The following is a 13,608-nucleotide window of genomic DNA, read 5'->3' as shown; positions in this document are numbered from 1 at the left end:
GTAAATGATGACAGAATTTTCATGCCTTTTCAAGCAGCAGCACAAACTTATCATTGATCAAAGATAAGTGGAAGAGATCACACTCTAATAAGCTACTGATAAGTTATGTTTTTTTACCCAGCATCTCTGATCTCTCTGGTTATACGATAGCCACGTTCCCTGAAGAAGTCATTTTCTTTGTCACAGTCTCGATCATCTTCACCTATGGTTACGGTAAAACGTTTTTCCTCGAAATCTGGTTCCTGCTCTTTACGGATGGTGGCTTTCTTCAACACCTGAAGGGAAAGAAGAGTTTTTTGAGTTGGAATCTTTCAATGTCTTTCATCCTTAATATAATGTATTTTGATACTCAGGCTATGCTAAGTATAACACTTTCATTATGTTATCTCAGTTACAAAGTTGACACTTATTGTGATCACAAAACCATTGCGGAATGGAGGTATAATAGTACCAGTACAATATTACTTACCAAGAAATGATCCTTTTTAAATTGTTGACAAAAAGCACCAAAAAAAAAAGTAAGATGGTGAAAAACGTACCTCTTTGGCATGTCTAAGGCCTCTTTCCCAGGCGCTCTCCACCGGAGGATCTAGAGGCGGCGGAGGGGGAGGCAACTCTTCCGCGGCAGGGGTTCCCTGAAAGAAAAGAAGATTCAAATGTTGGGTTGAAAATTAAATAATTTTAATTCAAGAAGAAACAAAATATTGGAAAATGAATTAAAAAAGGATGCATACCCATGGGTTAGCAGGCATGAGGGGGTGAGGTCCTCCTCCTCCTCCAGGAGGAGCTCCGTTAGGAGAGAAAGGGTCTGGCTTGGAGATGAGGGAGTAATTGCCTTTATCATTGACTCCTGGATGGATGAACCTACAGATCATGCCCCATGTGCAGTTACCTGTCAGTGACCAGAGAGAAGTCATTATGATATTTAAATATATTGAGCAGACCATGAAGGTACAAAAAGGCATCAAGTGGAATGATAATTTAAAAAAAAAAAGTATAATATATGATAATATTATGCCTCTAAAACTCAAGTTACCAGGGGAAAAATGCCCCTGTACGAGTTGTCGTCTCATATTTATATTATATGATACAGTTAAGCAATCTCACGTGCGTACAGAGTGCAATATCACACTATATACACAATGTGCTTTACAGGTCCTTCTCAAAAAATTTGCATATTGTGATAAAGTTCATTATTTTCAATAAAGTAATGATAAAAATTAAACTTTCATATATTTTAGATTCATTGCACACCAACTGAAATATTTCAGGTCTTTTATTGTTTTAATACTGATGATTTTGGCATACAGCTCATGAAAACCCAAAATTAGCATATCATGAAAAAGTTCTCTAAACGAGCTATTAACCTAATCATCTCAATCAACTAATTAACTCTAAACACCTGCAAAAGATTCCTGAGGCTTTTAAAAACTCCCAGCCTGTTTCATTACTCAAAAGCGCAATCATGGGAAAGACAATAAAAGACCTGAAATATTTCAGTTGGTGTGCAATGAATCTAAAATATATGAAAGTTTAATTTTTATCATTACATTATGGAAAATAATGAACTTTATCACAATATGCTAATTTTTTGAGAAGGACCTGTATTTTATCCTGAATAGCATGTGTTCAAATTTTATACAAAAGTTATATTAATAAGAAGTTAGTGTAATATTTTAGACAAATATTCTGGTCAATTGTGCCAACAACAATATTAACTTTGAAACCAGAGCAGAAATGTTGTGCATCTCCTAGCAATACACAGCAGTGTTTCGTTACTGAATGAATTCATGTTTTGAGTTAATTGGTGAACCAATGACTCGATGGCCCATTCATAAAGAGAGCCATTTACTTCATTCCTCAATGAACCAGCCATTTGAACGAATTGAATAAATGAATTAATGAATGACTCACTGACTTATTGATTTAGACATTTACCGCCATCTACTGGTAGTTTTAGTTTCTTATTTAGAGAATAATTTCATTAAAAAAATAATTTCATTTTATGGGGATTTTCCCCACCCAAAATTAGAATTGCGTTTGCTTACATGTACCTTATGTAATTTCAAACCAGTATGACTTTCTGTTGCGGAACATAAAAATGAATTGAGTAAGACAATGCATTCCTTTCTTTGTTATCAACAACATGAAATGCATTAAATATTACAGATAATGTATAATTAAGAATGAAAGTATAATGAGTATAATGAAAATATTAAATAAATAAAAAAATTATAAAATAGTTTCAAATAATTTTAAAATAACATCAAATCAAAATAAAACACTTGCTAAAAACAATACAAAATACTTTGTTTATCTGCATGTCATGTAACTATTAACCTACATCAGTGAACAATGAACTTTATTTTATTATTTATTAATATTATTATTGTTATTGACATAATAAAATTATTGACCTAACTTATTAACGCCATGGTGATGGCGCAATGGATAAGACACATGCCTTTGGTGTGAGAGACCCGGGTTCGATTCCACTGTGAGACACCAATGGGTCCCTGAGCAAGACACTTAACCCCTAGTTGCTCCAGAGGCGTGCGACCTCTGACATATATAGCAATTGTAAGTCGCTTTGGATAAAAGCATCAGCTAAATGAATAAATGTAATAAATGCAAAATCTCAGGGGCTACTTCATACACGGGTTTCTTGTATACAAACAATACCGCATGCGCGCGCATCCAGGTGGCAAAAAAACGCTATCTGCTATGCCGAGTTCTGTAAAAGAACATTGTAATTAACGTAGATTTCGCATTGTTTGTAATTTCTTGTTGACTCAATAATAAACTGCAATTTCAGAGTTGGATCTGTTCGTTTGTGTTTCATATTAATATAACATTATGTAAAACAACTGTTTTACGAATCAAAACTGTTTACGAATCAAAATCCGGACATACTGTGATGCATGTATGAATTATCATGTTAGACTAAGTTAGTAATGTAATAGCCTCTATAAAGCCCGAATTTGCTTTTATATAAGTTAACCTTGTTTGCGTTACTTTATGACCTGCAACATATCATGACTGCACACATATAACGTTACTTTACTGTAAATCAAAGTTTTGACGATGGATTATGTGGGAAGTAGTACCTTCGACCGTGGCGATTATATTAAAAAACGTTCTCTCAGCAATGGTGAGATCTTGCCGGATCCCTATACGCAATACCTGACGATCTTTGGATTGTGGATGACAAGAAGTGGCCAGCAATTGTTTGGCCTGATATATATATAGCCTAATTGTCTAATTCAGACACCAAGTGTGTATACAAGAGAAATGATTAGAGCGTACAAATCCCTTGATGCATACAACTACGTGCTATGTGGTCATGTGCAGCTCGTCAAATACTTTGATGCTGCACCGGATTTTTGCGTGTTGAGGTCAGATGTGCTCCCTAGTCAAAGGCAAGGCATTAAAGCCAAGCCTTATGATGCCTGGGTGTATGTCCATAAGGGCCTTGGTTACATCCTTACGGCTAACTGCAAATGCATGGCAGGGTACGTCTATCAAAATGTATCTGCCATCAGAAACCCTTTACTCCGGTACGAAGACCGCGGGTCTTTTGCTCCATGGCTGCGTGCGCAAGCAGTGATGACGTCGCCAAAAAATCCATGTATTGTTTAACATTTGAAATAACATGAATTTGTACATTGTGTTTAAAAGACAAAAGGCTTCCAAAGACAGTAATAAATGGTTAAATGATTCACTGAGTTATCAAATGATAATTAATGTGTTTGTCAGGAGCTGATTACATATGTAATGTTGCAATGATGAGAAAACACTTAAAAGTGAAATGATTTCTGTAGTTCCAGTGATCAAATGCTGTGGGTCTGAATGTATTTAAGCGGTAGGCTTTTTAGATAGTATAATTTAAAAGATAAAAATGTAGTTGATTACAAATGTAGTACATTTTTGTTGAATCCGATTTTCTTTTTAAGAACTATAATTGACAGCATATACAAACAAAAATCTACTTTTCTTCAATGCAAAATTTTATTCTCATAAAATAATAGGTAAAATGTCAGTAATAAAATAAGAACAAATAAACTAATTGCAAACAACAGCACAAATAAATGCAATTTAATAAAGAGATATGAAATAAAAACAGCCTTAAATTGAAATTAAAGTTAGACAGTAGATTAGTATTCGGGTAAGAAATACTACAGAATTTAAAGTCATCAAATCTAAAATAACACTGACTGGATAGTTCATTCATTGTAAAAATGAAATACACATTAATGCTTAATTATAAAAGTTATTCAGTCAAGAGCAGTGAGTGAATTTCTCTTTGTCTTTTGTTCTTTGATTAACCTGAGAGACAGCAGCAGGAATATAAGACTGCTGTCACTTTAAGAGTTTATGCACAGATCCAATATACTATTACACCACATGCGTTTTCTCTCAACTATTTACCTTCCAAAACTAACTGTTTAACTGAATACTTGCCAAGATGGGCGTTTTGACATAATTTTGACCGTTTAAGCGCATAACCACTCATTTCAGTACTTGCAACTCACTGTTTGAAAGATGGCTTTATGTGCGCGGCCCTTATATAGATCAGTGGTGCGTATTAATCACACTTTTGGTGTGAGTGAAATTAGAAAAATTATGCACAATCCAAGCACTATTTAACTGGAGCGAATGAGACAAGTGAGTGAGAGAAGGCGGGTGTGTGTCACTTCGCCTAGGGTTTACAGAGAATGGGCTGAAAATGAGAAAATATCCAGTGAGTGGCAGTTATGTGGGTGAAAATGCCTTGTTGATTCAGAGGAGAATGGCCAGATTGATTCTAGCTGATACACTAAAAAAAATGGTTTTGTGGCACTGTTCTTTTTACCCAAATATTTTGTGTTAAAGTAACACACATATATTTATTTTACCACCAAAAAACTATTGTATTGTGTTTAATTAACTTAACCTATATAATTTTCCACTTTACTTAATTATCAATCGTTAAACTAATGTAAAGGGTTTAATTTCGCAATAAAAAAAAAACCTGGATGTGACAATTCCAATGTATTGGATGAAAATGGAGTGTGAAGAAAGTAGCAAGGTGCATGGAAAATATAAAGTTAATCTAAAGGCTACGTCTTTCATTTTTGTGAGTATTTCGGAAAATCTGTTCTGGAATGCTTTGAAATATATTTCAATGAAAAAAATATATTTTGTCTGCTTGTTCAGATTGCTTCAAATGAGCTTAAGCAACACAATTGCTGTACATTTTGTCCAAACTTAATTTGATTGTGTTCAATTTGCTATTATTAGAACCATTTAAATTACAGTGGGTTACCATTGTGGAGAAGTTAAGCATTGTGTATTTAGTATGTTAATAAGTGCTATTATAAGCTATATAGCTATAGTCTAGTAATTAATTTGAAAAATCATGTAAATCCTACATACATTTTCAGTGCAGTTTTAAATAAACTAATGCATGTTAACTAAACTTAACCGGTTTAAGTTATAGGGAAGCATTTCCATTGATTTGTTTGGACTCATTCATTTGAGTTGTCACAACACAAGGAGCTTACATAGATTCAAAAAAATGTTAACGTTAATACAAAATAATTTGCTTGTGTGGAACCACTGTCTATAATCGAATTAAGTTAGTTTAAAGAGTAATTTTTTTGAGTGCAACAGTAACTCAAATAATCACTCGTAACAACCGAGCAGGGTTCTACGCTAAGGTTTTTCCCAAGGAGCACATGTGCTCCTAAATAAAAAAAGGAGCACACAAAGACATTTAGGAGCGCAGTGAAAAATGTTCAAGTAACAGAGTTTAACAAACTGTTTATTATATATATATATATATATATATATATATATATATATTATCAGATCTATATGGCTGCTCTACTCATTCTCCCAAACGTTTAAATTTTTTAATATTTCATGATATATATATAAAAACACAACGTGTGTGCTCCTTCTCTTTCTGTTCAACTATGGTGTGAAACCGTCGTTTTGATGCAGAAGTATAAATCACACTTTACAATCACTTTAGTAAAACACAACAAGGGGAACGTGTTGCTCTCAGGAGGAGGAGAAAATCGGCACACCTGTGAATCTGCATCTTTCACTGCAGAGGCTTTTTCCACAACATGGAGGAGAAACTGAGAGTATTAGTATTTACTAGTATTAGTAAACTAAAACTAGACTAAAAATAAAACAATTTAGATGACTAAAATATAATGGGTTTAGTTCAATTGTAATGCATTCATTTAGAATTTCTCTAAAATGTCCAAACCCATATACTCCCGGAGAAAACATCTATTAACCTGTTAATATGAACGATTTTAAAGTTTGAACATGCAATACATATACAGATTTAACTACTGTGACTTAAAAAAATCTTCTTTCAATGAATGATATATGCTTTCTTTATAACTACTTTCGTACATCATTCTTTATTATTTCAAGCAGCAGACATATTTATTTGTATGAATGAAATATAATGAATCCTTATTAAAGCTATTAACGAGCAGTGAATGCTTTCTCTTTTTCTTTTGTTGCTTGATAAATTTAAGGACACAGACTGCATTAGGTTTATTACTCACTGTCACTTTAAGACATTGTATCATGTCCAATGACATGCGGATCCAATTGCACTGATGCACATCCGATACACTCAAAACTGTTTAAGACTTAACCGACACAGTTTACTGCTGCGTCCCAATTCGCATACTATCCGTCCTAAATAGTATTCGAAAATAGAATACACTCCAAAATGGACATTTCGACATAATGTTGTGTATTTGTCCATTCAGACACGAAAGAGAGGTAAATGCAGTCCTCGCGCGCGCACGCGCGCGTGTGTGTGTGTGTGTGTGTGTGTGTGTGTGTGGCTGCACGCTTCGAGTCGAGTGTGTGCGCACAGAAAACTATGCGTCGTCGTCACTCTCATTCAGATCTATATGGCTGGTCTACTCATTCTCCCAAACGTTTACATTTTTTAATATTTCATGAGACATGCAGCGCATGTGAACCCGTGTGCCGCTGGTAGAACAGCAGCACGTCCCTAATACTACAGGACAAAAATGCGCATCTACAAACGCAGGACATCAGTTCTGACTGGATCGCTTCCCAAATCGTCACTATCTAACATTTTTGTCTAGTTTTTATTCGTTGACGAAAATGTCAATAGATTTTCGTCATAGTTTTTGTCATTCAAAACTAGTTTTTATTTAGTTATCTTCTCGTTTTCGATTATGGTAGGTTGTAGTTGCTCGCACATTGTGATCGTAAATCATTTTTCCGGTTCGCACGAATCGATTTTTAGGGGCATATGCGAGCAAATTGGTCGCACTGTAGAGCCCTGCCGAGGTCTGCAGAAGAGCATCTCTGAACGCACAACACGTTGAACCTTGAAGCAGATGGGCTACAGCAGCAGAAGACACACCGGGTGCCAATCCTGTCAGATAAGAACCAGAAACTGAAGCTTCAATTCGCACAGGCTCAGTTAAATCGGACAATAGAAGATTGGAAAAAACATTGCCTTATCTGATGTGGCTCAATTTGTGCGACATTCAGATGGTAGGGTCAGAATTTGGTGTAAACAACATGAAAGCATGGATCCAGCATGTCTTGGCCTCTCCAATAGAGCAAATTTGGGATGTAGTGGAACGGGAGATTCACATCATGGATGTGAAGCAGACAAATCTGCAGCAAATGCATGATGGTATCATGTCAATATGGAACAAAATCTCTGAGGAATGTTTCAAGCACCTTGTTGAATCTATTCCACAATGAATTAAGGCAGTTCTGAAGGCAAAAGGGGGTCCCGCCCAGTACTAGCAACTAGCAAGGTATACCAAATAAAGTAAACAGTGAGTATGAGTGAGTGAGAATGTGTGTGTGAGAATATGTGTGTGTGTGTCTACTTAACTATATTTTGGTGACAAATTTGTACCTAGAAGTGACCAAAACCTGACAACATCATGTCATCATCATTTGTAAATCTGGTATAAAAATAAAGTAATTAAAGTTTTTTTTTGTTTTTTTTATGTAAAAATGCAGAAAGTTTTGTGTGATGGGAAGGTTTAGGGGTAGGGTTAGTGTAAGGGTATAGAATATACAGTTTGTACAGTCTAAAACCATTACGTCTATGGAATGTCCCCATTTAGATAGCTAAGTAATGGTGTGTGTGTGTGTGTGTGTGTGTGCGCGTGTGTGTGTGTATAGTTTCATACTTTTTAAATAATTAAATTAATTTATCACGTTAACATCAAAACAATCTGCTGGTTTGCAGGATTTGCTCTGTAGACACATTTGCTCACGGGAAAGATACTTTATTCAATTGCTCCCCCTAATGTTGTAATTTGGGCATACACATAGCAACAAACTAAATGCAAATGACATGCATAACAAACTTGAAAATCTCTCCTTGATGATAACAGGCTTTCTATTATTATTATTTAGTTTTTTACTCAGACTACAAAGTACGCACGTCAAAGTTAATTCAGATTAGGGCTGCTCGATTATGGAAAAAATCATAATCACGATTATTTTGTTCAGTATTGAAATCACGATTATGTAACACGATTATTTTACATGACTTTGGGAACGTGTTGCATTTATTAAAAGACACCTTTCAACAACTCTTAAAAAAATCTAAATGTGAACATTTATTGTACTTTTTGAACTATTAAACAGACCTGCAAACTCACAAGTGGTGAAAAAGGTGACATGTTTACAAATTAATTTGTTGTAGGGGGTCACCAGGGCGTTTTTTGCCTTTATAAAGGACAATTTATTAAACCTTACTAAATATATGTGTTATGTCAAATACTTACATTTGATCAAATTCAGTTGTAATAAAAAGGGCTGGTATCCATTCAATTAATTTACACTGCAAAATTACAACTGTAAAAATATTATGAGATTAAAACAAATAATAAAATAAAAAATAAAATCAATGATACCTTTAAACAATAGGTGGCGACAAGTGACCGTCTTAATAAATGAATCATTGAGTCATTCATTAAAACGATTAGTTCAAAATAATGAATCATTCAGTAACAAAACACAGCGCTTAGTGATGCTTTTCTTTTGTAACTATTTTCGTCGGTGAAATAGAACAAAACCAGTCAATATTGCGTCTAAAATGGAAGTTACTACATATAAACTAAGCTACTTGTTTATGAAATTATAAATTCAATGTAACATTTGCAATCGTGATATAGAACAGCCCTTAGTCGTGTTATGTTACTTAACTACATATGTTAAAAAAAAAACTCAACATTTCTACCTCAGTATGTTTCTTCTGTGAGTTTTTGTGTGAGCTGTTAGGCTCATTTGTTTTGATTTCTCCACTAATGTCTCTCACAAATAGACAGGCAGCGCAGCTTCCAGAAACTATCCATTACCGATCTCTGTTTACACTGACTGTATAAGATCAAAACCATCTCGCGTTTCGATCGGTCGGGCAAGTAAAACTCTTTTACTTGAAACTTAAAAATCCCCTTTTCCCAGACAAGCAGACAAGTGTTGATGTCGCTCCCTGTGTTCATTCTCGTTTTGTTTCGTGCTGTAAAGCGGAACAGATGATCAGGTCATGTGCGCTCGCGCTGCCGTTCGCTTTAACTGAGGCGCTACAGTGATCGAGCAGAGATCTGCGACAGCTTGAGATACGTCTATGGTCTCACTCCAGTCTATATTAAATTAGCCAATTGTTATTGTGAAGTTTATTGTGCTTGCAGTTTATGACTGTATAGGCTGAGAGAGTTTATGGCTTCGGGAGAGGCGGATGTGCGCGTTGGCGAGTCATTCAGAACACAGGACAAAATAATCGTTTTTAGTCGATTGTACTATTTTGGAGATCGTTGGTAGCCAAAATCAAAATTGAAATCGGAATTCGATTAATTGCACAGCCCTAATTCATATATCAGCTGAATCATTACATTAGGAAATGCTGTATTAGAAGAAGTATAACCATTCAGAGAATTCAGACGAATGAAGAACTACCTTTCATGAAAAATCTGCAGATGGGTCGGGGTCGGATCTTTCTGTCCATGGGGTCCTTAACCTCCCCTTCTTCAAGGTCATCATCCTGAAATGAAAAGGGAAAAAAACATATTACAGCAATTAATAATGACTGGTTATTGATGTTATTGTTTTAATCCAAATCAAGGGCAAGTAATTTACTCTTCCATTCAAAAGTTTGGGGTCAGTAAGACTTTTTAATAACAAATGAATACTCTGCAAGGATGCATAAAATTGATCAAAATTTAAAGTGAAGACTTGTTCACGGTGTTTCAAATATTTCTATTTCAAATAGCATACCGGTAAATCCTATTCCACAATATTTTCATCAAAGAATCCTAATAAAGGTATCAGTTTCCACAAAAATATTAAGCAGCACTACTGTTTACAACATAAATAATAAGAAATGTTTCTTGAATGCCAAATCAGCATATTAGACTGATCATATTAGGATCATGTGACACTGGAGTAATGGTGCAGTTCCTTTGCCATTTCAGGAATAAATTACATTTTAAAATATATTAAAACAGAAAACAGTTATTTTTAATTGAAATAATATTGCTCAATATTGCTGTTTTAAATGGATAATGAATAGAGCCATGGTGACTTCTTTTAAGAACATAAAATAATCTGACTCCCCCCAAACTTTTGAATGGTAGTGTATATATATTTTGTATTTACATATTAAATAATTAGTCTATTAGGTGATCAATTAACATTGAGAGATTAAATATTTTCTGCTTTAGCATCAGTGTCATTTATTTTGATTTAAAAAAAAAAAGATTCATTTAATGGCTCCCTCTACTGTTATGGCCTGGCCAAACAATCCACAAAAAAAGTCTATGTATTATGCAGAGCTAACTTCCACAAATGTTGCATAAAAACTAAAAACTCAGGCTACTAAGAAAGGATAGAAATGTTTAATCATGAAACCATTAAAACTGTCACAAATGGCTCAGCAGTAGTGGACTGAGATTGAACAGCTCCTTTAATCATATGATAATCACAAATGATTTCAAAACTACTTACATCTATCTCTCCCTCATCAATCTCTCCATCGTCTTCCTCTTTCTTTTTATCACGGAAAGAATCTCTCCTGCCTCTTTCCCGTGAGTCTTCCCTTGAGTTTCTCAGCGGTGTGTCTTTATCTGGAGGCAGAATTGGTTTTCTTTCCTTTTTCTTCCGTCTCTTCTCCTCCTCTTCATCATCCTCTTCCTCATCTTCTCCATCCTCCCCAACGGGACCCTTCTCTGCATCGTCCTCCTCAGGAGCAGCAGCACTAATCTCTTCTGGAACCTCCTCGTCATAATCCAGCTCATGTTCGTCCAGATCTCTGGACACAGAAGATTCGTCCTTCAGATCACTCACTACCATCGCCGCCCTCCTCCGCCGCCTCCTCTCTTCTTCCTCATCATCCTCTTCCTCGAGCTCTGCACGGCCAGGTTTGGTGTTTGGCTCATCCTCCTCGTCTCGTTCCTCCTCCACCGGGGTGAAAGGTAGCTCGTGTTCTGGGCCCGGTGAATCAGGATCCGGCGATCTCGGCGTCTCAAGGATTTCTTCCTCTTCCTCCTCCAGGCGAGCATTCCGCCCGCTTCCTCGGACCGTCAAACCAAGGTTTTGTTGGTGGACGTCTTCTCTCTCCTCCCGGTCTATCTTGTAGTCTTCCAGGTCTGAAATATCCTCTGGATCTTCTCCGCCAGTAGCTAATCTGTCTCCATCCTCAAAATCTGAGTCTCCTCCTCCACCCTGTACTTCATTTTCATCATCATTCAAGAGCTCACTGTCTGACACTCCCTTGTCTACTTCTGCTGGGGACTCAGGCGACTCCAGCAGCTCGTTGTCAGAGAGACCCTTATCTTCCTCTTCGGGAGATTGTGGGGACTGGGTGGGGCTCTCAGGCGTATCCATCAGCAAGAACTCTGAAGCAGACATTCAAGGAAAGCTAAAGTTAATTTAATAAATAAACTTATTCAACATTCAAAACAGACGATTTTACCTACAACCATCAGAAATCCTCTACAGCAGAATTACAACACTTGCTGCAATAATATCGAACATATTTGTGGGTATATACATAATACAATGAACTGTACCACAGCAACAGTTTAGACAAGAACACAACAAGAGGCTTTGCTTACTGACACTACTAAAACACTTTTAAAACAACTTTAGTAAATACATATTTGCCATGTTTTTTTAATGAATATTACTTAATTATATTCAATAATAAATGTATCCAAAAATATGCTTTAAAAATGATTTTACAACCAGTTAGCTCCTAAAACTCATCTTAATAACAAACAAACAGGCAAAAATAACGTCAATGTTAATGCTTTGTCTATCTGGATACTAAATATAAAACAATAATACTCATTCCCATTATCAAAATATCAAGACACTTAAAAATATTTTTAAAAATGAGCCATCATTTGTAAAATTACTAAAGAATAAGCTTTACTGTGGAAGATATATTATAAGCTAAACTGCCTACATATATTTTTGAATGACAGTAGTGGCTGGCTAACACAAAGTTAAGTTAATATCAGTGTTATTTAGGTGAAATATATAGTTACCATGCTAATTTTATGCAAAGGTAGTCCTGAATAAATGTAGCTCTTATTAAACGAATTAATAATTACCCAAGTAGTTCTTCCATAATAACAGCTCTATATTAGCCTGCTAACGTAAAATAGCTTCAACGCATTCAAACTTTGAAAATTAACTTTCCATACCACACAAAGGCCAATCATTGAATAATCTGGAACTTGTTTACCTTATCAGATTTAAGGCAATGGATTCATGAGAGGGAGACCGACACATGTCTTACTAGCCGCTTTATCTTTAACGGGAGATTTCGTTGATGGCGATGCGGCTAACAGGCCCGAATCCTGCCCGCACACTAGAAAACGACACCATTTCCGACATTACCCGAACGACCGCGTCGCTTAAACGCCGAGAGTCGTGCTTAAATAACACATACGTAACTTTCTAAATCTAAATTCGCGAATTACGGCGTTGCACGATGTTTCTTCGATGCACACTGGCTAAAATCTCATGCAACAATAAAGCGTTCCCTCCTGCACAACACACGGACATCGCGTATTAAAACACATTCGGTCACCTTTCAAACCACAGAGTCTCGAGAGACAGGGTCTCAGTGTAGGGAGTCACCCGGTCGCTTTCCTTGGGGTGACTATGCTCAAACAATGAACGATCTGTCTCGGGTTCTTATTTTTCTCTACCGGAGAAATTCATAAAGCCTGCACGACACAGTGAGAGCGGCCATTACCCAGACGTCATCAAAGCTCGACCAGATCATTTTTAGAATAGAACACAATTCACAAACAAGTAACAGAAAGGAAGACATTATTATTAATTATTGCTAGGAAACAATGAAAATGAAACATATTAAGTACACAATACATGAATATACTGAGGCGTAATATCATACATACAGGAACAAACATTACATAAAAAGTTGTTTTTAAATTTATATATATATATATATATATATATATATATATATATATATATCAAAAGAGAAAAATTAGGTTTATAGTCACCATGAAATCAAAATGGACAATTCTTATTTTTTATGAAATATTGCAGTATTTA

The 13,608-nt window shown here is 35.6% G+C and overlaps 1 protein-coding gene across 6 annotated transcripts in view; it reads right to left on the bottom strand.

The window, feature by feature from the left end:
• The window catches only part of zc3h18 (zinc finger CCCH-type containing 18), a 53,930-nt gene extending 40,636 nt beyond the window's left edge, over window positions 1-13,294 (bottom strand). For 2 of the 6 annotated variants that reach the window (XM_077193414.1, XM_077193416.1), the window contains exons 1-6: window positions 13,115-13,294; window positions 11,023-11,912; window positions 9,976-10,060; window positions 735-892; window positions 540-635; window positions 118-275 (exon numbers count right to left, since the gene is read on the bottom strand). In XM_077193414.1, the coding sequence (XP_077049529.1) occupies window positions 118-275; window positions 540-635; window positions 735-892; window positions 9,976-10,060; window positions 11,023-11,901 (1,376 nt within the window). In that variant the 5' untranslated portion in view covers window positions 11,902-11,912; window positions 13,115-13,294. Of the gene's footprint in view, window positions 1-117; window positions 276-539; window positions 636-734; window positions 893-9,975; window positions 10,061-11,022; window positions 11,913-12,766 lie in introns of all 6 variants that reach the window. The other 4 variants (XM_077193411.1, XM_077193413.1, XM_077193412.1 and 1 more) reach the window with 2 other exon arrangements.
• Between the last annotated feature and the right edge of the window lie 314 nt (window positions 13,295-13,608).

This window comes from Siphateles boraxobius, unplaced genomic scaffold (assembly GCF_051911475.1).
Source record: "Siphateles boraxobius isolate OS27281-9 unplaced genomic scaffold, OSU_SipBor_1 31, whole genome shotgun sequence".
Classification (NCBI taxonomy): Eukaryota; Metazoa; Chordata; class Actinopteri; order Cypriniformes; family Leuciscidae; genus Siphateles; species Siphateles boraxobius.
The sequence above is the reverse complement of the archived record's forward strand: the minus strand, read 5'-3'. Positions and strand labels throughout refer to the sequence as shown.